The sequence below is a fragment of the Acanthopagrus latus genome, chromosome 19 (assembly GCF_904848185.1).
Source record: "Acanthopagrus latus isolate v.2019 chromosome 19, fAcaLat1.1, whole genome shotgun sequence".
NCBI lineage: Eukaryota > Metazoa > Chordata > Actinopteri > Spariformes > Sparidae > Acanthopagrus > Acanthopagrus latus.
The window spans coordinates 18,606,197-18,634,142 of record NC_051057.1 but is presented as its reverse complement, the minus strand read 5'-3'; the positions used below and the strand labels follow the sequence as shown (position 1 = coordinate 18,634,142).

Here is a 27,946-nt window from a genome sequence, read left to right as displayed (position 1 = left end):
ACTGTCAAGGCAGGTCAGCTAAATTATTTAAACCTGATATATATGAATGATAAACTGTACATGATGTTGTAAACCCTGGTTATAAAACTTTTAAGTGACACAATCACACACCCTGGTGGACAAAAGGACACATTTCAGTGCACAAACCTTCATTGCAGTGCGCCGCCGGTCCACCAGGGGGCTTATCTGTGCTTTGTTATTGTTGTACTTGCGTGGCAAACAAAAAAAAATAAACGAAGAAGAAAAGTCCCCCTCAGCTGAGGAAAATGGCCGACGTTGAGATGGACATCGCGTCCACAAGAATGAATAATGGCAACGAACACGTGTAAGTCATTTAACTTAACGTGAGATGTTTGTTGTAATGAGGTGCGAGCGGCTTCTTCGTCCCGAATGACCTGGACGTTAGAACGGCGGAGGTTAGCGGTGTAGCAGGTTGTTGCAGGAGCTAGCTAAATTACTTGTCAGCGACTGGCTAACGTTCTTAGCCGACTAGCTAACGCTCTTTAGCTCACCTAGCATTAAGTTTCGCCAAACGCGTAGCACACGTAAGTGTAGCTCAACTGCATTGTTGTGTATTTTCTTCCATAAAACCCAGCTGCACCAGTCAGGCCAGTCAGACGTTGGTATTTGGCAGCGTGCAGCGATCATGTAACGTAAGTTAGCATGGCTAGGAGCTACCTGAGGATGGAGTTAGCTTGCTAGCTCTAAGTTTGCTCACAACGGCTAGCGCGTCCGAGCTAGCGTTAATGATTGAAAATCATCTTGACGGTCGCGCTCAGGGGAAGAGCGTGAGAAGGAAGGAAGGGCAAATGAGCGTCGTTGCCACCCCAGTAAACAAATACCCATCGCTGAAAGTTGCGGCCAGTATTGTTACTGTTCCTGCATGTGTTTCCAGCTAAATTAAGCACATTACGTAACCCCCGTTTACCCAACGTTATCCCCTGAGATAACTTGTGCTTGTTGTGATCTGGATAAATGCTGCCTTCCGGGTGATGGCATCAGCTTTATACTAAAGGTGCACAAATGAGAATAATTCAAGCAGTGGGTTTATTAACGACATACATGCGTAATGTAAATTAATGCTGAAAGTGGACAGCTGGTATCTTCATGAATAAAAATCTATTCAAAAAAATCTCTACTAATATATTGTTATTGTATCTAAAGTCGTCTCAGTACTGAACACAGTGAGGAACAATTTGTATTTCATCAGGGCATAAATAGATGTGATATCTAAAGTCTCTGTGGAGGGAAGCACCAACTGGTGCCCTGGTTGCTACTGGTTACCAGTGTTGGGGCAGAGACAACAATGGAAAGCTTCAGCAGAAGCTCAGTGCCCTCTGTGTTTATTAAGGCTAGAATTAAGGCAGTCTTGACATCATTAGTTAAAGCATTGATTATTGTTTAAGGTAATCAGTCCTTCATTTGGTCTAACAACTATAATTTTGATATAGTAAATGTATTTGGGATCAGTTGGATCTGGATAGGGCCGCACAGGTGTGTCCTACAAAATAGTTGTCAAATAATTTCGCAAATCAAACAAATGAACAAAAATCACCTGGTAATTTTAAATAGGGTCAACAGTCTTATATTAACAATGTGAAGCGAAGACATCCATCAGTATCATTATATTGAAGGTGCACCTTTATTTTGAAATGTTTTATTTACCTGACAGTCATTATTAGGTCACATTTTATACTTTTTTTAAAAGTTCATCTTGCTAAGTCATGATGTATGTGTGTTAGTGGAGTCTGTTTCAAGTAAACTATTGCATTTTTTTCTTTGATGGCCAAAAGCAGAAAAGAAAGAGGCTGCAGCTGCCTCTGTAACCTACTGTGTTAAATGGGCATATGGTATGTTTCAAATAGATCGCAGTCCCCTGAATTGAATCAGTTCAAATCAGCAAAATTTGGATTGTCCCAATATTTAATATGATATAAGATCAAAATAAACATGCTTATATATCCCCTTATTTTAGATCAAATGTACAGTACCGTTTTTTTAAAGTGTTTTAAGATCTTTCCTTTTGTAAACAGGAAGCAGGATCTGGAAAGCCATGAAAGGAGTGGAAATGAGGACAGCGGAGACGTGTCTGAGGAGGAGGAAGAAGAAGAGGAAGAAGAGGTAGGGGTGGTCAGCAGCAAGACCTAAATGTTTTCAGTGGTATGATGCCATGATTCTGATCTAAACTCGCTACCTTAACCTTTAACCTTAAATTTGTAAACTGTAGTGGCAGTGAAGCTCCATGCCTGCACCTCAATCTGGACATATTGAACAACAGATAGTTCTACAAATCAAATAATATTGGGGCAGTTTTTCCAACAGTGTGTATTTAAGAGCAGATTGTCAACATATCTAATTACGAACAGAGGGTCTAGTTCATCTTGCTGATATTTAATTTTTTCCTGGATGAAGAGGGGTATGAAGATGAATGTTGAGTCTGTGGTTTCTTAATGATTAGCATCTCAAACACATCATGGCAGACCTATATGAAAACCAGCACACAATTAGAGACCCAGTATAACCTAAATAACACCCATTTTCATGTTGTTATGGTATAATGAACTCCTAATCAACATTTCATCTGAAACAGCGTATGCATATGAAATTGAAGAAAAATATGTTGTCTATACTCACAACATATTGAAAAATGTGAATATCGAGATGATCTTACAACTTATTGAAGCTGATATATTTTATCTCATTCTAGGAAGAGGCAGTGACTAATGGCGAGAAGATAGAAGAGGGGTCCAAACATCACAGCAGCAGCAGCGGTAAACACAAGAGGAAAAAACACAAGCACCGCAGTAAGCACAAAAAACACAAGCATGCCTCTGATGAGGACAAGGACCGCAAACGCAAGCACCGTCACAAACACAGGAAACACAAACGCAAAGAGGGCTCCTCTCCCTCTGCTGCTGCCCTCTTCAGCTCCTCCAGTCACAGAAAAGTTGAATCCTCTCCCTCCTCTGGAAATCCAAGTCTGGATGACCGGGCCCTGCTCGAGGATTTGGAGAAGCAGAGGGCCATGATCAAAGCTGAGCTGGACAGCCAGTTGATGGAGGGCAAGGTTCAGTCAGGCATGGGCTTGATCCTTCAGGGTTACAACTCCGGATCAGAGGAGGATGGAGAAGCTAGGATCAGAAACGGAGAACAGCGTCAAAGGGGCAGCTCAGGTAAACCCATTTCCCCCAGAGGGGGAAAGAGTGGAAAATCTAGACGGGACTCAACAGAGGGCAGTAAGTCCAGCGCTAAGCGTCGCAGTCGGAGTAAATCTGCGGACAGGCTAGGACAGGCCAAGGAGTCTAAGCAGGACAAGGTGACCAAACCCACCAAGGATGCTGGTGGTAAAGACAGAAGCCGAGGCCGGAGCAGGTCAAAAGACAGAAAGCGTTCGGACAGTGCTGACAGGTCCAAAGAAAGAACCCGGAAGTCCAACTCTCCCTCCAGCTGGAGAGGAGAGCAAAAAGGCAGCCGCTCTGATAAACGTCCCTCTCCACAGCGGGACAACGACAGACCAAACCCGGAGAGAGCGAGCCGACGGTCCAGATCACCCGGACGAGAACGCCCAAGTCGCCCGGATGCTGACCGGGACAAACGACCGACCAAATCTCCGTCCAAGGACGCTTCATCGGGGAAAGAGAACCGCTCCCCCCACAGACGAGGGCCTCACAGCCCCATGAGGAAACGCAGTGCTTCCCCGCGCCACAGAGATGCCCACCACCCCTCGACGAGTGCCTCAGACAGGACATCAAAACAGAGCAACTCTCCATCCAGACCAAGGTCCCCACCCCGGAGAGGCCGCAGCCGCTCACCTGACGTCAGGAGGAGGGATGCTGACAGGCAGGACTCCCCACTGAGGTTGGTGGACAGAGTTGTTATTACTTTCAGAACTTAGATTTAACTGAAATGTCACAAAAATAGATTTTTCTGACTATAGAAGATGTGGGGAGAAAATTTTCCAGTTCATCACTGGTGTGCACAACATAGTAAGTAGTGAAGCTGTCATCACATTTAATGACATCAAAAACATTTAATATAAGAATAGAGAAAAGGAGAAATGTGTCTTGAAAGCTTTCACTGTAAGTCTTTCACGCTTGATGGTTCTACAGGAAGCGCCCTCGACCAGATCTGGGATCAGGCAGGGATAGATCACGAGAGAACAGTCCCAGATCAGCCCCTCGCCGCAGGATGAGTCGCTCACCTCTGAGACGGCGGTCTCCGTCACCGCGACGTCGCTCCCGTTCTTCACCTCGCAGACGGTCTCCCCTGGGACACAGGTACTCAATTTTCACTTGTCTGTGCTCACTGCAATATTGATATTGTCACACTGACATTTTATCTAGTTGGCCATTTGTCAGGTTTCCATGTAAACATTTCCCTCTTTATGTTCCAACTTTTATGCGGTCATAAACTACTCTACTTTGACATCCGTGCCCTGCAGGTCTGGAGAACGAGACAGGTATGGCAGGCTCAGACAGTACCGCCGCTCAACGTCTCGCGATCGAGACAGGAGAAGAAGACCAGGTAGAGACGAGGACAAGTTCAAGGGTAGCCTTTCAGAGGGCATGAAGGTAGACCAGGAGTCCTCAGAGGAAGAAGTGTGAGTAAAATAAGATGTTATCTCTTTTGACATCTACAATATATACAGAGGCAGCGGTTTTGTTTCTGAGCTCCAAACTTTTTTTTAGTTCAAAGACGATGCAATATTTTTAGAAACAGCCTGTTTGAATTTAAAGTGCAGACACTGCACCACAAAGTATTTGCCATGCTGATGGGGTCATTTGCTATCAGCAGAAAGTTTTAGATTAAGCATGTAATGTGAAATTGTATTAAAGGCATGAAAGGATTCTTAGATTCTTAGATTTTTTTTTACGTTTTAGAAATGGACAGCAGTTGGAATTTGTGGCCAGAATTGATATGCTGCCTCAGAATCCAGTCACTTTTGGCCTCAACAGGAAATGTGCTCTCTGTTTCTTATTGTTTTTTGCAGGTTGGAGGATTTTGATGGAGAGGAGGTGGATGAAGAAGCTCTGATTGAACAGCGCCGCCAGCAGCGCTTGGCCATTGTCCAGGTATGTAAACACTGCAGAGCCAAACCTTCTGTTTTATTAGTCACCATATCAGTCAAATATTAATGAAGAGGCTATATGTTATGTTCTTTACATATGGTCTGTCTACGTGGAACTAAATCAAACAATGAATGTCCATGACCTGGTATGTTTACGATGTGTTCTTATGCTCACATGAGTTTTGTCTATGTACAGAAATACAGATCTGCAAATGAGGACACCAACATGGTGTCAGAGCCCAGCAGCCCTCAGAGCAGCACACGCAGCCGTTCCCCTTCACCTGACGACATTTTGGAGCGAGTAGCCGCAGACGTCAAGGAGTACGAACGGGAGAACCTCAACACCTTTGAGGCCAGCATCAAAGCCAAGCACAACCTCATCGCCCAGGAGAAAGACGGTAATGTCCTGGTCACAATGATCCTGTCTGTTGGCATACAAGGCCAACTGAATGAACCACGCCATCAGGTGTGTGCGCCATAGTTAACTGCGACGTGCTCAAATTCTAAATTAGTATTTGTGGAAGCTTGTGACAGTTGCAAAAAATTTATCTCCCACCCAATATATGCTGAATTGTTGTGATTTATGTTTAAGTTGGCACACACAGGTCGGTCATTAACCTACACGCTTCTCATTAACGATGCCTCCACTTGGGGCCAAAAAAAAAAGTCTTCTTCCTCCATATCTGTTGGCCAGAAGTGAGAACAAACTAGTTGCCAAGAAAATATCAGTCATGGATGGCCTGAAACCTTAAAAATGGGATGAGTAATGGGTCAAGCACAAAAGTAGCTCCCTAAAATGTGTTATCTTTGGCAGAATGGAGTTAGCTTGAACCAGGTAATGACAGAAAATAGCGGTTTGTCCTCTCTCCAGCTTCACCCATCACTTCAACCTCTGGGATTTAGTTGTAGTGAAGATACCCCTTCTCCTCTTCATCATGGAAGGGGAAAAGTCTGTGAAAATGGAGGCAATTGGAACTTGGCGATTAAGGATCTCCTCTGACTCCTCTCAATTTTTCTATTTTCATGGGAAGCTGACAAGGCAGTTCCCTCAGCTCAGTCATTGTCAGTATAGCAGATATGGAGGATGTCCATATAATAAAGGTGAAAGTTGATTGATAATTGACAGTTGTTTTGAATTTGAAATGTGCAGTAATATTTGCACTTCCCTGCTGTTTGGAACCATTTGACACATTCGTGGCCTGTTACACACTCTTCAGTCACAGACTGGCCAAAGAATACGGTCTGTACAAAACTGAAATGGCTTGATTTGTGTGAGAAATGCAGAGTTGTGTGATGCAGGGAATTTAATTTTGTTTCTTTCTGTCATGTGTTCATTCAGTTGCTGGCTTGTAATCCAAAGCCTGGCTGTCTGTGCCACCTGCAGCATATTTTGAGCTCTGCAGAGTATGTGAATCAAACACAAGTTCCAGATATTCTGTTTTACAACATGGTGGATAACTGGAAACTCATCCTGTGTTGGTTTGATTGTTTTTGTTCATTGCAGGAGCCAACCCAAAGAAGCCCTCAGCCCCCGACATGTTTACAGAGTCGGATGACATGTTTGCTGCTGACTTTGATGTAAGTATTATCAGTTCAGAGTAAAAAAACAATACTGTCTCTCACAATTTTAGGAAACACTTGAAGCCTCTCAGCAGCTGCTAACAAGTCACCGACCTTATTTTTGTGTTGTTTCTGCAGAGCGCCAGGATGAGAGCAGCAGGTGTAGGAAAAGACTTCAAGGAGAACCCCAACCTCAGGGACAACTGGACTGATGCTGAGGGTTACTACCGTGAGTGCTGCTGTCTTAAACCTCAACTTTTCATGGACGGATGTTATCCTTAATAAGCGGACAAACAGCCTTCCCGCTTTTTACAATTTTATGAATGCTTTTAGGGGTGAACATCGGGGAGACACTGGACAAGCGCTATGATGTGTATGGCTACACTGGCCAGGGTGTCTTCAGCAACGTGATCAGAGCCAGGGACACTGCCAGGGCCGGCCAGGAGGTGGCAGTCAAGATCATCCGAAACAATGAGCTGATGTGGGTCATAGCTTTTTACAAGAACTGAACACGTTTCTCCATGCATGTCAAAGTATTGCACCCAAACAAGTAGAAATACTTAGATCATAATGATGTTTGTTTGAATTTGTATTGATGAACATGTGTGACTTTTCGTCAACAGGCAGAAGACCGGGTTGAAAGAGTTAGAGTTCCTCAAGAAGCTGAATGACGCAGATCCTGATGACAAGTTCCACTGCCTCCGCCTCTTCAGGCACTTCTACCACAAGCAGCATCTTTGTCTGGTGTTTGAGCCTCTCAGGTAATAAAAAGGAAACAGTACTCTTCATTTTAGATCTACATTTATCAGGGTTCATACAGGTGCTAGAAATCCTTGAAAACAATTCAATTAAAATCTCGAAGGTTTTTGAGTTTTAGAAAATGCTTGAAACTAATGGCACTACTTTAATAATAAGCATTTTTTTCAAGCTTCAAGAAGATTATAAAAGATGCCAGGTCAACTCAAAGATGGGACACACTTTTGTATATTTTCTTTTTATTTGTTGACCTTCTCAAGAATGCATAAAAACACAATTTTGGTAATTTATAGCACAACAAATTCTGATTTAATGTGATGAAGCTACATATCATTATGAGTATATCTTTGTATAATCATATCTAAATTACCACATTTGTAAGGTGCTGAAAATGCCTGAAAAGTGCTTGAATGTGTAAAAGGTGTGAGAACTTTGTTTTAACTGATGGTTCACTTTCATATAACCTGTTTTGTTGTCATCCGTAGTATGAATTTGCGAGAGGTGTTGAAGAAATACGGTAAAGACGTTGGGCTCCACATCAAGGCTGTGCGCTCCTACAGTCAGCAGCTCTTCTTGGCCCTCAAGCTGCTCAAACGATGCAACATCCTCCACGCTGATATCAAGCCAGACAATATCCTGGTACAGTGTGAAACCTTCAATCTTAAAATCAAGTTAACTCAGGTTATCGAATAATGAAAATGGCACAGGTCTCATGTGCATTAAAACATTTTTTTCTCCTTTTAAAAGGTGAATGAGTCAAAGACCATCTTGAAGCTGTGTGACTTTGGTTCTGCGTCTCATGTTGCTGACAATGACATCACACCGTACCTGGTCAGCAGATTCTACAGAGCTCCAGAAATCAGTAAGTTGCCTTGTTCGTACAAATCACTAATCTTACTGTCAGTTAGTTGTATTTAATACAAGACCATGCTCACATTTTTTTTCTATTCCCAGTCATAGGTAAACCGTACGACTATGGGATTGACATGTGGTCCGTTGGCTGCACTTTATACGAGCTTTACACTGGCAAAATCCTGTTTCCCGGATCTTCTAACAATCACATGATCAAACTAGCTATGGACCTCAAGGGCAAGATGCCCAACAAGGTAAAATTGCATCATGCGATTTCATTTCCTTCAGTTATTGTTTCCCTTTCCTAGATGAAGAGAGACACGTTGCTTTTGCGTGCTGTGTTCAAGAAGTCATGGCTGATGCAATGTCGTGGTTTTCTGTCCTCAGATGATCCGTAAAGGCTTGTTCAAAGACCAGCACTTCGATCAGAATTTGAACTTCCTGTACATTGAAGTAGACAAAGTGACAGAAAGGGTAAGATGTTCCGTCATACTTCTTTCCTACATTTTCACCTGAATAAAATGAACATCCCACAGATTTTGATTGGCTGTTGAGATCTGACAATCATTATTAATTCCGCTAAACTCCTCTCCTGTCATTTCTCTGGCCCATCAGGAGAAGGTGACGGTGATGAGCACCATCAACCCCACCAAAGACCTGCTGACAGACATGATAGGAGGCCAGCGACTGCCCGAGGACCAGAGGAAGAAGGTGATGCAGCTGAAGGACCTGCTGGATGGCACCCTGATGCTGGACCCAGCCAAACGCATCAGCATCAACCAGGCTCTGCAGCACCCCTTTATCCAGGAGAAGATCTGAGACCCTGAACGGCACACACTCCCAGAGCAGACATGGAACCAACCACTAAACCAGCTCTGACAGGAACTTTGCAGTGGAGCAGCCAACCCACAGACTTCGATTCAGAATGTCATGGATTTTTGTTCTTCCTCGACTTTATTTTGTTTATGGATTCATAATTGTGTTTTATTGTAAATAGATCATTAAAATGGTAGCCATTCTTGAAGACAGTGATTTTGCCCCCCCTCATACCCAACAATGCAGTTATGGACATTTCTTTTTTCTTTTTTTTTTTTAATTTAACTGACATCGAAGTGACAGATGTTTAAAAGAAAAATATAATTCCTGTAAATACTGTATGTCTATTGCATTAACAATCTCAAGCAGCAGACAGTTGAGTTTTGTTGTAGTTGCAGATGTCTAAATACATCCCCCCCCCCCCCCCTTTTTTTTTTAAAACCACAATTGTCATTGTGGGGCGATGCATGCTATTGAATGTGCACCCTTTGTGCTCTAGATTTTTGTGGTGCAGGCCTGTGTAAATGCTCTGTATGTGCATCAGTGTCCCACAGTGTCCCCCCTCCTCCCCCACTCCTAACAAAGTCCTTAAGGCCTCGAGGTCTGAACAGAAGGAATATAGATGCATATGATGTACTCCTTGAAAAAGATTTTTTTTTGTTTTGTTTTCAAAGCAGGTAGTCATTGTTTTCTGTTGCTGGACATTTCCATGTTTTTTCCTCTTTTTTTAAATTTTTTTTTTTTACCCCCCTCCAGCACTCTGGCTCGGTTCTGGCTCGGTCCTGGCTCTTAAGGCTCTCACATTCAAGTGCCTCCTGTATGAGCCTCGTGTGTTTAAACACCAAACAATGCTGGCCTGTTGAAGCCACACCTGTGACCCTCCTCTCCCATTGTTGTACATAGTCCACAGTTACAGTCATTTCATGCGTGATTATTATTTTTTTTTTTCCATTAAGTGGTAAAAAACAATCTTGTGATTTCAATAAAGAATAGTTGTGAAAACGCTGCTGAAAGAGCACCTTCAGTATAAGACAACTTTTTAGTAATAAAATGTTTCCTATTGTATACCAAACCCCCTTTCTTCATTGGCATGTTGAGTGACATGATGTACATCCTCTTTATCAATAGCCTGATTTATCTAAAATTGTTAAAAGTGTTGGATGGGAAGCAAAAAAAAGGTCCTGGAACGTGTGCAGATTTCACAAGTGGATGTCACCTGTCCTAAAAGGGCTTCTTTTGATCCTTGTACCCTTCTAAGTGCAGTCTGAAGATGGCAAGTGGGTGAAAGGGGGGATATTGCTGCAGCCTCCGGAGCATCAAAAGTAAAAAATGGTCTATCTGCCCTCTAGTTGGAACAATTTACAGCTCGCACGCTCCCTCTCTGCGGTGGAAAAGTCTAACTGTGCCCTTCATTTCCGCCGCATGATTGCACTTGTGTTGAGCTTCTAAAGAGCATAATGGGGGACTCGCTTAGAATAGGTGGCCATTTTTCTCCCGTCTGGAAAGTTAGGGAGTGATGCAAAAGCTCTCTGTGCTTGCCTGAGGCGTACTAAAAGGGGCTTCTGATATGAGCCGATGGGCCCCGTCAGCCTTACAGGGTCTGTAAATACATGCAGGCTGTAGTGGAATAACCGCTGGTAGAAATGAGTGTGTGAATGAGCAGGGACACTAACACCTACTGACTTTAATCTCAGCACAGAGAGATGAGGGCTTGACTGCTTTTAATGTGCATATGTAACCAAACAAGTAGTTTATAACCACGCTATCAAATTCATGAGGATGGAATTCTCACACCTTATAATGTAATGTACTTCCTTGTTATGATCAGAAGAGGGCATCAGACGCTCTGGATATTCCCCATGAATGAAGTTACTTATCTTGGAACTTTATTTGGTTTTTAATGAGGAGCTTAATCCCAAACAAAATTGTAAGTAACATCAGGCTATATATTAATTTACTGTCTTGTCACACTTCATCACACTTTGTCTTTGGATGTGGTTTGGCAGCGTGTGTCCACACAGTACAGAAGTTTTATTTGTCTTCTGTCTGGTGGAAACAAACCATAATTCAAACCAGTATCTTTTATCTATTATCAGACTCAGGCAGCATATAAAGAAGAGAAGAGACTTAAAATATAATTTCCATTTTTATTAAAACCATACAAACATTTGTAGTCAGTTATAAAAGAGCAAAGTGGCTCTTCTGGCGGAGGGGCAGTGCGCCGGGCCCGTGAAGCTCCGCTCCGAGCCAGATCTGTCTGGCCTCTACCCAGGGCCTGGGAATCCCTGCTCTCAAAGTCAATTCTTTATTGGCCCCAGGATACTCCCCATTTCCTCTGCTAAACCTACAGAAAGAGTATTGTATTTACACATTATATATAAAAGAGCACAATAAATGTGGAAACTTAAAAAAACAAACAAAAACAAAAACAAAGAAAAGTAGAATGCATTTCGCAAATCTTAACTTTTCTGATATTCAGACTTTTCTTATATAAATGTTCTGTCATTTTATCTTTTTTCAGGCCTCACGAGACACTTTAAATGTTTATCTTTAATTTTTTTTCATAATTCACAATGGAAGATTGGCAGTGATCTTTCTCTTTACCGACAGGCAGATACTTATAAGGCACATACCTCAATGTAATTTCCCTCCTTCAAAGGAAATGATTTCTACTTTTTTGACCAAAGAACAAAACAAACCAAAAAACAAAACAAAAAACACCATCAATGCACAGCTACAAAAATGACAAAAAGTACCAAAGAACAATAAAACAATTTGTACCTCATTGCTTTGACGCTGAATAAAAGGTAAACTACTCAATATTCTGTGTTCAGTCACATAAGACTGCAAGGCAATACTAACACTGTTGACAAAGTCACTGCAATACTTGATGGCAGTACACATTCTGAATTTAAGAGCTTTGGAGAAAAACAATACGGATGATTTTCCTATGAAACAAAAACACATCACTTTACAGCATTTATCATCATGAGAGGGAAGTTCATGTGCTGTGGACCACTGCTGGTCATTAAGACAAATTCAAAACATGAAGTACTCATATCTATTTATGTAAGCATACGTAAAGCACCAAATGGGACCTTTGATCATCAAGGAGAAAAATGTCCATGTTCATATCAGCTCCGAGCAACCGTGCAATCCAACGTCAATAATCAAGATTATCACAAACAGAATATAAAAACACTGTTATATACACTTGTGAGTACCTTAGCAGACTAACTATCAAGTAGACGACTATCTACGGTGCCTTGAAGACTTGGATGTGTCCACTTTTTTGGACTCGATACCATACCGCAGTTACTCTTGACAAAAACACCACTTGGTAAAACTTGGTAGAAGCACTGAAACATTTACAGATTCACAAAAGGAATATACAAACAAAATGACAACAAATGTAAATACACCACTTATTAAAACTTATCATATAAAGTTACCATCAGGGCCCGTTAAATTAACGACCCATGTCTGACCTGCTGTGATGAGAGTGGATTTAGCGACTTTGTACCTGTGCGATCAGAATGGTAGATACTTGGCACATGGGCTAGTCTATGTACTTATATAGACAGTGTTCATGTTTAACCTTGAATACATGCATTTTTACCATCAGTGTGTACAGCAAAACAGTGACAATACACAGAATACTGTTTTAAACAAGTGAGGTTCTGCTCACCATCACATAGTAATACAAAGAGAAGAGCTTCCAAAAATAGCCTACATTCCAGAAAAGGAATATAACTATTTATCTGTACATAATTTTGACACATCCCATTTCTGTGTGGGATGACATTTTTACAAAATAAATGGGATTTGGCAACTGCCTGTTCCACAACACTTTTAAGTACATAATAAAGTTCTTAATTGCCACTTTGGTCTTAATCTTCACATACACCAGAGTTTTTCCTCTTCCTTTTTTCCTTTTTTCCTAAGGGAGGAGAAAGCTGAGAGAGAGAGAGCAGCTACTGCATGATAGCCAGGAACTTGCTCTCCTCAGCAAGTGTGGTGAGGAGAGAGCTCATGTCTCCGATCGCCATGTTGTTCAGGCCAGGTGCCACACTGTGGAAGGCCGCGGATGCTCGAGGGGTGGTCAGGCGTGATGAGGTCCTGGACAGACCCTGGAAGATGGAAGGACTCAACACCCCTGAGACCAGGCTACCCTGGTCGAAGCCATCCTCCAGCATGACACCAAAGTCCAGACTGACCCCCTCATCTAATACAACAGGCACACTGCCGTCCACTGTGCTGGTCACCTGGTCTGCTCCAGGGGAAAGAAGGGCAACCGAGTTCTCACTGCCACCGCCACCACCTTGTCCCACAGACTCAGCCATGGAGTCCAGTAAGCACTGGTCCTCCAGGACAGGAAACGCGGAGGCCTTGTGATCTGCTGGTTCATAAGTGAGGCAGTCACTGAAGCCCTGCTCTAAGTATCCATGGTCTGGGGCCTCCAGTTTCAGCCCAGATACCTGATGCGCAAGGGAACATTGGTCCCCACTTCTCTGCAGTTGTTGCTGCTGGTTGAGACTAGCCTGGATTTCACTGGAGTTCTCGGGATTGAGGTACTGCTGGGTCCTGACTAAGTTCCTGTAACTGTTGATTGGTGGACGAGGGGCATGGACCTGCCGATTGTGATGAAGAGCAGTTCCCTGGGAGAGGCTGGGTAGGCTGTCCATAGAGACCCTGCTAAGAAGTAGGTTGTTCCCAACCTGGCAAGAGGTGCTACTGTTGTGGTTCTTCTGGAAGTGGCTCTGTTTTTGAGGTCCATTGGAGGCCATCTGTTTGAAGCCCTGCGGAAGAGGCCCATCAATGACCTGTGAGAAGTTCAACCTTCCGAAGACGTTTGTAGAGTTGTGACCAGTACCTCTCATCTCCATGCAGGAGTTAGGCGATGTTTCTAGCTTCACTGCAGGGTTGACACAGCAAGCACTTTGAGACTGATTAGCCTGGGCACAACTGTTCTGGAAATCATGGGGCACTTGTTGCTGAACCATCATGTTTCCAAACCTGCCAAAAGGTGCAGATACAGGTCCATGTTCTGAGCTCGACCACCTTCCACACTGTGGCTGGTGGTTTAGTTCCCTCTGAGGAGACCTGTCAGCACTCCCCGAGCTCACTTCATTCCACTGGATGGGAAGCTTACTAGGGCTCTTCCGCTCTCCCATCGGGTTGTTCTGGTGACTGTGGGACCCAGGGAAGGCCATATTCAACCCTGAAGTCTGGATCTGGTCTATTTCCTCCATTGATGGAATGGAGGTGTCCCTTTGGCTGGATGCTAATTGGTCCTCAATGTGCATGTAGGAGCCACCATCCACCTGAACCTGGGAGTGGAGATACTGCACCAGGTCATCTGGTAGCATATCCTCATCCCCAAGCAACAGGCAAGCCTCCCCATCATCCTCCATGGCCAGGGCTTCTAAGGCTGCATGTTCTGCGATGCTAGGGGTGTATGGTGAGTGCTGCAAGCCTCTCTGCAGGTTGCCCTCTGAGCGTGTATAGTTCTGTAAGCTAAAGTTGCGAGTTTCAGGTGTAGACTGATGAGACAGAGGTGGAAGAGGGTGGAGGTTGTTAAGGCTGTTGAAGCGTTGCACTGGAGGCAGACTGCACATATCAGAAGCCTGTGTCCGAATTGGATCACTGGCCCTCCGGTTGCCATTCAGTGGTCCCTCACCAGGGTAGAGGACCCTCCTCCTATAACCTGCATGCCCCATATACCCATTGGTGTACCCGTTGGTGCTATCACTGCAGCGATGTGGCCTGACTAGAGGTGGCAAAGAGTGGTTGCTACCGCCCTCATCCATCATGGCCATGCGAGTCTTCAAGCTCATGCGCTCCATGTTGGGTAGAGGTGTGGGAGGTGGGCCGCCAGTTGCTGCTGCGTACTTGGCTTTCAGGTGGTAGTGTTGCGCTGGGGTTAAATTGAGCATCCCTCGTGACCCCCCTCCTCCTCCTATACTGACTCCCCCTACACCACCACAGCCCCCACCTGAGAGTATCCCTCCACCCCCTCCTCCTGTGCCACCTCCATAGTGGCTTGCCTCGCTGGACCGGCGGGAGGCATCGGTAGATATAGGGTCATAAGAGTCGGTGGAGCTAAGGTTGTGGAGGCGGCGGTGGTGGGAGGCTGCCATCGTACCCTCACTCTGGGAAGCCTGGCTGGAGCGTCGACTGGAGAAGCAGGGGGAGATGCCTGAGGAGCGCCGACTGCTGCTCAGGTAGGCTGAACTGGTGGCGCTGCCACTGCTGTCACGCCGGTCTCGGAGCAGATTAAGCACTGTTAGCTCTGTGCTGCTCAGCTCAGCATGAACAGGTGGCTGAGGAGCAGACACCCCCCACTGCCTGCCCAGACAGGATCCTGGGGAGAAACAGAGGGGGGAAAAAGAATGTGTAAAGTTTTGACACAGATAGTGGGAACAAGAAACTTGTGTTGTAAAAAGGGAGGTTATAGAAAGATGAGAAACAGCCAAATAAGTTGAGGTTAAGTGTGGAGAGATCCCTCAAACAGATGTTTCCACAGACAACAATCAGCACTTGGCCATGAAATGTTGTTACGTGCTATTTCCTCTGATATGATATTCAGCTTGATATGGTTTTGATACCATTTTACAGCGGAACACAGTAAATTTTAAGCATTTGTTTTGCCTGAATGCTTCAGCCAAAATGGGCAAGATGGAATCCAGGATAATCTATTTCTCACACTGTGTGTGACGTTTTAATTTGGTGCTTATTCACTGTAAATTGCTGCCTGAGCTCAACCACATGTCAAAATAAGGATACTACATACTACATAAATACTTTAAAAAGTTAAAAAAGTTTTTCTTACCCTTCCCCAGGATGTTGGGTAGTGTGGAAGCTTTTGGGGGCGGTGTAGGGGACAGGGGCCCCAGTCTGGGCAGTGCTCCATTCACCTGCTTCAACCTCTCCATCTTGATGTGCTCCATCCAGCGCAGAGGGCGGCCAACACTTCGCCTCGCCTGCAGGGTCAGCATGGCCGTGGTTGCCGTGGAGACAGTGGAGTCCATGATGGGGGCTGGCTCACCCTCACACTCCTCGTCGGCCTCCTCGTCATTTTCCTCTTTCTCCTCGTTCTCCTCCAGCCCCTCCCCTGGCGAGCGTCCGGCGCTCACAGCAAGCTGGACTCCACTGCTGGGATAGAAGCTGATTGGGGACTGGTCACTGCTGCATGTAGACTGACCGCCAGGGCTTGGCTGAGACGTCTGATAGACACAGAACAGGGTTGAAGAAAAGATTGAGAGAAGGGAGGAGAGGAAAAAGAGCAGATGATTATTATTGTTATTACTAGTTTCTAACCCTAACCCTAATTCCAATGTCACAAGACAATGATAATTATTCATGGAAGTATGTGCACAATATCCTCTCCATGCAGTTTGAGCCGGTTCTTCAACCAAGAGAACCAACCTCTGCATTTATTCTTGTAGAAAAAAAGTTGTTTAGAGGAGAATGTTTTCTGCATTATTGGGGCATGAGTAATGCCTTCCCCTGTGATCCAACACACACAAACAAAACACATTTTTAAAGAGAATCATTTTTGGGTTGTTTTCAGGGGATAGGCAAATAGGATAAAGGTCTCTTATGAGACAGGCCAGTGCGTAATTAGGTTGTTTACTGAATTTTAGGGAGTATGTTGCACTGAGGAATAATGGAATTACTTTTTTGGCATCAAGTGTCAGCAGAGTTTAGAGGGCATTCATCTTGTTTACTGTATGAATGAATTTGGCTGCACAGTGAAGCTCTGGACAGTATCAGACAAACTTCCAATGTCCTCACAGTTCTGGCCGAAAGCAAAACAAATCACTGACACTCTTGAAAGTCTTTTACAATGAAATGGGAAGAATAAACTTCTTATGAATTTGTGGGGTGGGGGAAACCTACAATGACAATCTGGCGTGTTTAGGGTGAAAGTCAAGTCAAACAGTTGTGATGGGATGACAAAATGTCCACCAGACATAAAACGATGAATAAGAAAAGTAAAAGGTAAAGTTGGAAAGAATATTTCACAAATGAAAGACGAAGGGATACCCATCTCACCTGATTACCCACTGTCCTTAGAAAGGGAAGGAGAGAAATGCCGAAGCATTGGATAGAAGAAAAGGTTTACTCGTTAGAAGACTTCAGGATTAAATGCGCATGCCCCCATTTCAATTTTAAATCACACAGAAACCTTAAAACTAGATGCTGAAGTTATGTTAAAGTAAAGGAATTAATAGTATTAGAAAATAATAAATGTTAAAGGTGTGAGTGTCAGCAAAATCTCAGAGTCTCACCATGGGCTTCTCTGTCTTGATGGACTTGACCTGCAGACATTCGTCCTGTTTTGAGGTAGCATGGTTGTACTCCCTTTGGTCCGTATACCCACCCAGGGGCAGTTGCCCTGGCGACCGGCCCTGACCATTGCTCCCAGGCTCCCGAGGTTGAGGCGGAGGGCGTGGGTAATCTCCACGCTGCTTCTTGGTAACGTGCGCCTCTGGACCGTGCACCGTCTTCACGTGCTTGCGTAAGGAGCTTGGGTCCGTGTAGCGTTTCGTGCAGCCTGGGATTTTACACACATACGGTTTCTAGACACGAAAGGAGGAGATAAGGTGTGAGCAACATCTTGCAAACATATTCAAACAACATAACTGTCTGAAATTATATTTGCCATACCTCATTTGAGTGTGTGCGATTCTGATGTTTTGCCCGATCTGATGCGTTGGAAAAGGCCTTGTTGCAGCCTTCATGTTCACACACATAAGGTTTCTCTCCAGTGTGGGATCGTAAGTGAGTCTTAAGGTTTTCCAGACGAGAGTAGGCCTTGGCACAGCCCTCAAACTATGGGAAGACAAAGACGTGGAGGAGGACATTATGCAAACAGCCTGAATCTCACATGTAAAATAACATTTCATCTGCAAAGAAATGTAGTCAACTGAGCTAATAGCTGTATTCTTACTGTGCACTTGTGGGGCTTTTCCCCAGTATGCCTCCGCATGTGGACCACCAGCATGTATTGCGCCTTGAATGGCTTCTGCTCTCGGGAGCATTCCTCCCATCGACACACAAACTCCTTCTTCTCCCCGTGGATGTGGTCATTATTGATGTGCTAAGAAAGAAGACGACAGAACTTTAATCAAAGCCATCAGAAGGAAAAACGTAAGGACTAAGTGCAGGGTTATTTTGCCTTAAATGTATTTGTTGTTCAGCTTGAGGAGGCAAATTTAATATTCTCATTTCCCATTTTCCATTTCTTTGTATGTGGTACCTTCTCTGTTTAATTTCTTCCATCTCATTTTATTTAAACCTTCCTTTCCTTTTTGTTTCCTTTCACTTTCTCTGCACAAACACTGGGGAAAAAAAAGGCAGAGTCTCAGTGTCCGATCTGAACAGGATTTTCAAATAAAACCCTGTCACTTCACATCACACTGGGGCCCTCGCCCCTCCATGACAAGTGCTGACAGTTGTGCTGCCGTGGCAACTTCAAATCTGAGGCTTAGGAAGCAGGGGAGGTGGGAGGGTGGTGAGGAGAAATCAAAAGTTCAGTCAAGGCATCTGAAATGCGAAGGCTTTACAACTCCAGCCAAGCATTATATCTGTGTGCGCCACCTTTCTCTAGCTCAATCCAGCGCTCTCTTCCTATTTTCTTCCCCTTTTCTCACTAACTGTCTTGTAAAAAGGGGTAAATAGTGGATGTTACAGAGGAATGAAGGCGGCAAGGAGAGAAAAAGCCATGCAGACCCTCTGGGGACATAGTCAACATCTGGCTCTCTTTCAGAGACAACACTGTGGTGGCCTCTGAAGTGCCTTTCCGGGAGCAATTTAAATCCAGGGAGACAGACACAATATCCTGACCAAAAGAAGCCAGTATTATTACATTCCTGAGCAGTGGAGAGGAGTCTTTTTACCTTGGGGCTGAATGAAGACGGACGGATGGCAACAGAGGAGAAGGAAGGGACATAAATAGAGACTTGAATGCTCTTAATTGTCTGGGGAAAACATGCTTTCTTTGAGCATTTACGCGGAAGATTGTCGAGCAATAAAAATGCAGAACCAGAGCAAATAAAGCACCCAGGGTCAGTTCCCCTCCAGGCATGACACCACTCTGACAATAGCATCTTTGTACCTACAGAGTGCCCGGCCCACTGGCCAGATCATGAGCGTGACACCCACAATGAACCGCCCTTTTTTTCAATCTCTTGACCCCGAGTCTCTTCTTACTACATAACCGTTGTGCTCACTTACCAGTAAAGGAGGAGTATCGAAAAATGAGTCAGCGCAGTAACAGCGGGGTGCGACAGCGCAGGCAAAGAGTGAAATTGACACTAATATATCCGCAAGGGACCTCCATTATTCTCACTTGACACTTTTTAATTTCAAAGTGACAAAACAAGACTAATTCTGTGGAAAATGATTGGGGACTGGATGACCACAGACGTTAGTGAAGTTTCCCCAAGATTGATCTCCTCCCCCGTCTTGGTCAGAGCCTCGGAAAACCTGACTCGTCTTCTCTTTTTCTTTCTCTCTGTGAGGGAATCCCTGTGGCAAGCCATCGGTCTGTTGTGACCACCATTCAATATCCCCCGGCCAGGAGCGATGGGAGAGCGCCATGGTGTTGGATCACGCGGGTGGCTGGCACGACACGAGTAAATGCACACACAGACGGATACACACTCGCGGCCTGTTTGTACAAATGAAGGAGGTCGTTGACGGGTGTGATGCATGAGCCTCGGAGCTGACAGAGAGGGGGACAGACAGCACGGGGAGAGGGGGCCGCCGAGAAACCTAATGGCATGATCTAATGGCAATTCTTATTGAATCAATAATCTCCATGCTGAGCAGACAGGCCCCGTTGGCCGGCTAAATCGACAAACAGGTGCTGATAGCAGTGGCGCGGCAGGTTATTCATCTTCCCCCTGCCAGCTTATCGGCCAACAACTGTAAAAACGCCACCAAGATGGATTTAGGAGGGAGTCGCTCGACAAGGAGCATGAGGGACACGGACACAGGGGACACTGAGGCCGTCTATGACGTATGAGAGGTGCACACACACACACACACACACACACACACACATATATGTATACAGGTGCCGACACTGTTTACCTGGTCCAGACCCCTGCTGCTTGGGTGCATTGAAAGAACATCCATAACCAAACAATAACATTTTCTATATTTTCTAAAAAATATACAAAATAACAGCCTCCGATTTAAAATGATATACCTTCCCTCAATGCAAATGCTCCGTCTCTACACACATTACTTTTGCTATTTATTTCCCAGCATTTTGCCCACTTCAGTATCCATCTCCATGTCTCCTTATCAAACTCTCTCTGGGACACAGGCCTCATGCATTAGAATGCAAGTGTGCATGAAAAGAGGGCCTGTTTACAAGGCAATTTCACTAAGCTGTGGGACCCGCAACACCGTTTAGCTTTATCAAACACCGCCTAATAAATCATATGCTCTTTTGTGATGTCAGTCGCTGAAGTGCTTTGTGTAAAGAGAGTGGGGAAAAAGGAGCATGAAAAAGGCAAAGAAGGGAGGGAAAAGGAGGAGGGAGGACGTAGAAAAGGGGGGAAAATTTAGCGAGTGAAGGAAGGCGGGAGGACGAGTGTTAAGTGAGTGAGCGAGCAGGGGGCAGGGAGCTAGAATTGGCATGTGTAATTCAGCACAGTCTTTTCATCTTAGAGTAAGATACTCTTGACAGATAAGGGGCCTAATCCTTCTCCTGATCAAAAAAAATCTGCATTTTACCAATTAAAAGCCTGCGCCAGCAGCCAGGGAGGGGGGCTGGCTTCAGACTGCGCCCGCGTTTATCTCCCTTTAACACCAGGGAGGCGTGCAGCAGCCGCCTCAACGAGGCTGCACACAGAGAGAGCCAGCTCCCCATCTAAGAACAAGGACATCACAGCGCCACCTATGTAGGTGACCTGGAACAGAACGGTGGGCCCGATGAGCTGTGGGAACACACACATACAGACCACCAAACCCATCAGACAACCCCCATATAGAGTCTAAAACAACCTTGAAAATGAGTCTGTTAGTAGGCCCAAAATAAAAGCACAGAAACCGATTCTGCATTCAAATGTCTAAAAATGAAAAGAATTTATATATTCTGTTGAGTTGTACAAATTTAATTCAAGGAAACGATGTCATGGTTTTCCATTTAGATATTTCCTGTTTTATTTTGTAGTTTTATCCTCATGTGACTTTCCACTTCCTGTATTTGTTTCTTTCCTGCCCCTTTTTCTGTGTACGCCTGTTCAGCTCACATGATTAAAGCTGGCTTTTTTTGTTTCTTAACTGCTGCTGTGTCTGAATTTGAACAGTATTTACTTGGTCGCCTGCTGCTGCATCTTCCAGCAGAGAGTCCAAGAGTGAGCGTGGACGTTGGTTTGCGTCACTATACGTGAATAAAACTTTAAATCATCAACTTGTCCATGGACATTTCTGCAAGAGTTGCGTCAGCAGCTACAACTGATGACCTCAAAAAAGTACATTTTTATAAATAATGTGAACAACAATGAATTATGCTAAGAAATGTATCAAATCTGTGTGATGAGAAAACAGTCAGCTTTCATGCTGATCCAAATGTCATCACCTTTCATAACGCCACAGTTGACTCTCTACCAAAAAACTGCCTTGCCACACAGACGAAAGAAAATGCTTACATGCATTTTTTTCCTCATACAAGTGCACTGAAAATAAAAAGCTCCCTTGTAGATTTCTCTGTGGTGAAGTATCAGTAATAGATCCGTGAGAAAATAATAAAAGATTGTTGAGCAGGGCCATATTAGGGAATTATGGGAGTGTGGGGTTGGCATCTCCGCCGACAAAACGGAGTGAAAAAAGCCCACTTCAAGAGAGACATTAAAGAAGCCACCAGGCCTTATCTTTAAAAAGTACTCCCTCCGAGGGGAAAGAGGGGAGGGAGGGGAAAATGAAAGAGAAAATGAGTGGAGGGAGAGGTTTGTGCCCAAAATAAAAAAAAAAGAAACGAGGGAAGCAGAAGAACGCCAAGCCGAGCCGAGCAGAGAGAGGGAGATGGAGGAGGTATAGAGAGTCGAAATGTAATAAATGAAATAAATACGGCAAACTAAAATTGACACCCGCCTCGCTTTTGCTGACTGGGTAGGCCAGATAAGTGAGCTAAATTGCACAGATCTGATGTTTATCTTATCGGCGGCACCGAGAGCGCTTAAACGCAGATGATAAAGGAACGCCGTGGCTTGTCATGGTGAGAGCTCGTTGGAGAGGGTAAAAAATATGCATGAAGAGCACGGCAGGAGTGCTTTTGAACAAGGTGGAAAGCGACGAGGGTGGTGTGGAGGCTTAGTTTCTAAAATTAGGCCAACAAAGGGAAACATTTCAATCGGTGCAGACTCTCGGTGCTTCACAAAAACGTTCATTTTGTGACGTAGACGTGTCGTTTTTGAGCGTGTTTAAAAAACTGCCAGAATATGGATCCATGCGCAAACTCAACAGAGTAGTTAAATTGGTTCAATCCGAGGATTTTTTTTCTCATCATGTTTTTTCCCCCTAAAGCCATTTCAGAAGACAAGTACAGGGGGAAGGGACGCTCCATTGTTTAGTTAGATGGAAATCCCCCCACCAACCAACCCCCCGAACCCCTCCCAGTGTGCGAGGAGTGCCACTGTGGTCCAAATACTGTACTTATCCTATTACTGAGAGGGGGTGGGGGTGCGGCTGAGATAAGAGCATTTTCTCGTCCGCTCTGCTGAATTAGAGGGCAGGGATTCTGTAGGCGAAGACTTTTATTGGCATCTCTCTGCATATCTGCGCGTGCATAGAAAATGAGAAATAAAATGCAATATCAGAAGAAAAAAACAAAAAAAACAATTCCAAGACGGGGGGGAAAAAAATGGAAAACTAATAAGGATTTGCTGGGTGTCTGTCTACATGGCAATCTGATAATAAGTGCAGCTTGGCAAGGTTGTGGAGGAATGAGAGGACATTGTTTTGCTCAGATGGCCACCTGGTGTGACTACAGTAGGGGGAGGATGTGAGCGAGCTTTTTCCTCCATTAAGGAAGCCATCCTCCCCCTTTTTCTTCTCGTCTCCAACCACCCTAACTCATCCCGCCCCCTGAAACAGGGGCAAGAAGTTGTCAAGATGCTCAACCTTTGAGCCGAGCCCTTCAAACACGGGAGGCAGCCCCATTCCGCGCTGAGGATATCAATTATAGATAGGGGTTACCACCGCGGCTGAGGATTGCAATGTCAAGACGGCAAATAGACAGCTGTGGAGAGCTGAGGATCTTTCTATCAGATGTGTGCTGATGTGTGTTTCATGTGTGTGTGCACTCCAGCGACCCCTTCTTCATCATATTGGTGTATTTTCACCACTTCCCCAACTTTCTCTCAGCCGGATGACGGGTGAGAGGTTCACAGCAGCAGAGCTAATTGCGCCAGCGTGGGGGCGACACGACCATAATGTCATTAATATTTAGCTTAACGGTGAACCCTCGGGCGCACTGCGATGAGAGCCATCCATCTCCCCGGTGCTGTGTGAGAGTTCTGATAACAGGCGGGGAGGAGGAGGAGGGCCGGTCCAGTGCTGTACACAAAGCTCACGTCCTGACTCTGGGAAGGCTTAACCCGCCAAATCAGTTAGCCCCTGTTCAGCTGCGAGATGTGCTCTCCAGCTTTTTGAGCCCATTACCACCGTCCCTGGATCCAATCAGGAATCCAGCAGCAGTATCAGTCAATGCCTGCGGCTCTGACTCCGACTCTGTGTTGTTGCTGCTGCTGCACAGACTCGCAGGCGGGGGTTTGCGGCCTGATACGAGGCGCTGTGCGGAATAGTACAGCTGCAGCTTGATGTTTGCTGGGATCTGCTAAGCTTGAGGAAAGAAACACTGGGAACTCTCACAGCATACAAAACCCAGAAAGGCAGTGTAGCTGCAGCGGGAGGAAGCTTTTTACGTAAGACTTCAGACGTTTTTACAGCTATAAACACCCTGTTTCCCCACTCTGGACCTGGAGAACAACTGGGGTCAGGTGGGAACACCGACATGCAAACCGTCCGCTTCAAAGCAAAACTCGATTCAGAGGTTTTTTGCCTTTCTTGCTCCTTTTTGTGCACAACTTACTGACATACCATTACAGGATGTCTGGATTTAAAATGTGCAGAGATGGAAGAAGTTAACAGATCTTGTACTGAAGTAAAAGTCCCAGTGCCAAAATCAAAATATGTGTGTGTTGCTCACTTGTACGAGCTGCTCCTGTGTGTCAAACTCGCGGCAGCAGTTCTCCCAGTGGCAGTTTGTCTCGTAAACCACCTCCGGTTCCTGTTTGCTCTCATCTTTGTCCCCTTCCTCCTTCACCAGGGTCATCCCATCAGGGTGATCCTGAGGAAACAAGAGAAAGACAAAACAATTTCATTGGTATAGTTCCTAAAATCTTACCTGTTACCTCCAGTATATTTTATCCATCTAGATTATTTTGGTGTGTGTTGCAGAGTTTTGGAGATATCAGCCTTCTCCGAAATACAGTATGTTTCCAGAAATCATGACCCGGTTAACCAAGATTATCTACAGACCTTTCACATATGAACTATTTGATATCTACTCACTGATGAGAGGCTGGTGCTTGTGATAGCACGGGACGAAATCATTAATGATGTCCTCTTTGGCTGAGCTGTAACGTTGGCCTGCTTAGTTATCTAGCCTCCAATTCCACATTGACATGTTTGGAGGGAGAAAATAGTTCCTACATGAAAACACTCACAACAACGTTTATGGATTATCTCGGGTTGCAGGGTCATTATTTCTGGAAGGACACATTGCTGTTGAGTGCCATTAAGTTCTATTATATTGGACAGAAGGCCAACATCATGAACTGTAGATGGATAAACAGCACTGTGGGTAAGATAAAAACATTTTTTTGGGGGGGGGGGTGAACTGCCCCGTAAAAAAAGCTACAGGAACTGCCTTCTTCTCCCCAACATCAGTCCATCCAAACCTGTCTGAGTCTTTTTTTTAAAACTGGTTCACATGAAAGGCGCAGCACAAAAAGGATTTGGTTACAGGTCTGAGCCACAGCGCCCCTGTGAATCTGGCCTTGTTTGTTCGCCTGGGAGAAAAGTGTGGAGAGCGGAAATGTAGCGCTGAAAGCCCCGCTCTGTGTTCGGGGGGTTGTTATACGACGGGACCAGAGTGAGTATTTGAGGAATCTAACCCCCTTTTCCTGCTGTAGGTTGCTCTATTAGCCCAGACATATTTCACTGTCACCGTCTGAGCGTTGGTGTGGGCTAATTCTGGAGGAGTCTGTGCTTCCACCATCATCCACAAATCTCAGACTGAATATTGACTCTCATAAGTTTTTTTTTTCCCCCCTACAGATGCAAAACCCTTGCTGTTATCACATTTCTCTTTTATTTCTCCAGCCACTTAAACATTTTTTGATTAAACAAAAGCAAAAACAATTTCCTCTCTGGTCTCCCCCACCAACCAAAGATCGATGAATTGTTTTTCGCTTGGGAAAACAGCTACTGATAAGAGCAGGGTGGGAAACTAACACCGACAAACAGCCAAACGCAGGTGCATGAATACCATCGGGGGCTGGTAAGCTTGTCTATTGTTGCCGGTGCTTTGGCAGGTGACCAGCCGTTATATGTGATTCCTATAAAAATCTAAAAATAGCTGGTGAATTCTGGGATTTGCCGACCAGAATGTTGCCAGATAGCAAAAGAATATCCCCCATAACCAGTAAATGAATGTATATTTTAATGTTTTGGAAAAAGGTAGACAATCATCACCTGTACGCTCACTGCGCCCGGGCTCGGCAACTCTTCCTCTGGTTTCATTTTGGAGCGTTTGTGATGCATCGGGTCTCCTGTGCTGCTCACCGCAGATTCACTCGTCGGCTTGGCCTGCGGAAACAAGAAAGACGACGATCATTTCCAGCCTCCCGTCCGACTATATGGATGATTTAACTTTATATTTCTACTTATATTTCTCATGTCGTCGTTAAAAATGCATGTGATGCTTATAAGTCACTCAATCACTGACTTAATCAAGCAGAAAGAACAACAGCGGTTGCACCCGTAATGAATCCCGTGTCCTCGGCTCAAGGCGAGAGCTCCGACTGTACAAATGAAAAACCGTGCAATTCACCGAATCACATTAGCCGCTCTAATCACAGCAATTAAAACAAACTCATGAACCAATTCAATGAACCATTCGCTGAGCCAGTGGATGACCTGACTTTGGCCCGGGCTTAAATTCACCCTTGGGGGAATTCTTGTTACCAAACTGAGCTCACAAGAATGAAAGAAGTTTCCTTTGCTTTTCCCTGAAAAAAAAAAAAAAAACGCCCATGATGTTGATCTTTTTAGAGGGGTAGTGACGTCCACCCCACTATGTTTTGTGATACATGTGAGATTCAGCTGTGGCCCCAAAGCAATATTCTGTTTATTCAGGAGAAGGAAAAGGCAATTTTGGTGTGCCCAATTTGAGCGAGGCCTCATTGGTGATGACACAAAATTCCAGCGATGGGAAACAGCGGGGAAGGCGGGTAATAAACACTGAATATTTACTTCAAATGTGGGCCCGCACATACAGTAAGGGCTGAGGAAGGAGAGAAAAAGCCCCTTTGGATCCATCCATCCATGTCAATATTCCCTCTCCATATCCTTGTTCCCTCTCTAGTGATTAATGGAGTCAGCAGTGGGATTCTATGCTAACAAGCCCCCTCGTTGTTTGCTGCAGGCGCGTTCCGGGCCGCGCTCGGCGCTCTGAAAACAAGAGACAACACAAGTAGGAGGAAAACTCCCAGGAGATGAGCGCGCAGGGGGGGGGTCCTGCCTGTACCATGTTAGCTCGCTGCGTCTCACTGAGATGTGGCTGGCATGCGACGCCGCTATCTATTACCTGTGATGATGAATCGCACCGCCGCTCTCACCTGTGAGGAGTCGTTGGAGATGGCTGAGCGCTCGCTGGCGCTGAGCCCGGAGGGGGGGATGCCAGGTACGGGCCTCTGGGTGGCGAAGGTTGGCGATGGGTGGATGAGGGGCGGACTGTGGCCAAAGGCGGAGCCCACGATGCCCGGCTGGCGGCCGATCAGCTGCTGGTGCACGTGCAGGGCCACCGGCGTTGGAGGGTAGGCGAAGCTTAACGCTGGGCTGGAGGGAGGAAAAAGAAAGACAGACATTCATATATCAAATACACTTACTTGAAGCATCAAGTTTGGCATTAAAGCCATCGCCACCTTGGTTTTATGGAGCCAGAAGAGATAATCTGGACTAGAGGATGGAGGTAGGTACAATACGGTTTGGATCTGGCAGAGAACCAGAGGACACACCTTGGTTTGGACTTGCTAACGCCCTAAAGCAGCTTTATCGTCTATTTCAGTCTAAATGGGACTATAATTTACTAAATGAACATCATGCTGTGTTAAAGAAGGCTTTAAACTACAGATTCAGACCATAAACTCCTTAGTAAACTGTTTACTGAGGTAGTAAATTAACTGAGAAGTAAGGCCATTTTCTCATAAGCTCCTATATGATCTTTTTGGAATCACTGAAAAAACAATGCAGGTTTAATGCTCCTCTATGTTGGATTCTCTTTTCAGGCCAGAGAGCTGTATCCACATTTCATCCCATCAGTGGTAGAATAATTGTAAAACTGAAATACAGCTTCACTAAAATTTGGGTCGCAAAGGCAGCGAGGCAAAAAAAAAAAAAAAATAAGGGGAAAGACAGTGAATAAATGGATTGTTCTGGATAGTTCCCCTCCCTTAGGACAATCTGACAGGAGATGGTGTGGTAATGCTGGAACCGTGGGGCTGCCGGCAAATCCCTGCCAATGAATGTTCAGCTTGTTAACACACGGTGAATTATCATGTGGTCTGTGTAAGGCAGTATGTCATCCTT

At 44.9% G+C, this 27,946-nt stretch overlaps 2 protein-coding genes across 2 annotated transcripts in view; one reads left to right on the top strand and one right to left on the bottom strand.

Annotated features, from left to right (window-relative positions):
• Positions 1-177: 177 nt before the first annotated feature.
• prpf4bb (pre-mRNA processing factor 4Bb) lies at positions 178-10,124 on the top strand. Its single transcript, XM_037079518.1, has 16 exons — positions 178-325; positions 2,034-2,121; positions 2,708-3,858; positions 4,110-4,277; positions 4,442-4,600; positions 4,991-5,072; positions 5,265-5,466; positions 6,573-6,646; positions 6,767-6,857; positions 6,962-7,109; positions 7,252-7,389; positions 7,870-8,023; positions 8,132-8,246; positions 8,339-8,490; positions 8,624-8,710; positions 8,852-10,124. The coding sequence occupies exons 1-16, from the start codon at positions 267-269 to the stop codon at positions 9,053-9,055; spliced, it is 3,072 nt and encodes a 1,023-aa protein (XP_036935413.1). The 5' UTR covers positions 178-266; the 3' UTR covers positions 9,056-10,124.
• Positions 10,125-11,185: 1,061 nt separating this feature from the next.
• The window catches only part of gli3 (GLI family zinc finger 3), a 102,801-nt gene continuing 86,040 nt past the window's right edge, over positions 11,186-27,946 (bottom strand). The window contains exons 8-16 of the mRNA XM_037079634.1: positions 26,977-27,196; positions 25,832-25,945; positions 24,282-24,422; positions 18,009-18,158; positions 17,726-17,890; positions 17,347-17,637; positions 15,885-16,278; positions 12,958-15,416; positions 11,186-11,396 (exon numbers count right to left, since the gene is read on the bottom strand). Coding sequence (XP_036935529.1) covers positions 13,027-15,416; positions 15,885-16,278; positions 17,347-17,637; positions 17,726-17,890; positions 18,009-18,158; positions 24,282-24,422; positions 25,832-25,945; positions 26,977-27,196 — 3,865 coding nt within the window. The 3' untranslated portion in view covers positions 11,186-11,396; positions 12,958-13,026. The remainder of the gene's footprint in view (positions 11,397-12,957; positions 15,417-15,884; positions 16,279-17,346; positions 17,638-17,725; positions 17,891-18,008; positions 18,159-24,281; positions 24,423-25,831; positions 25,946-26,976; positions 27,197-27,946) is intronic.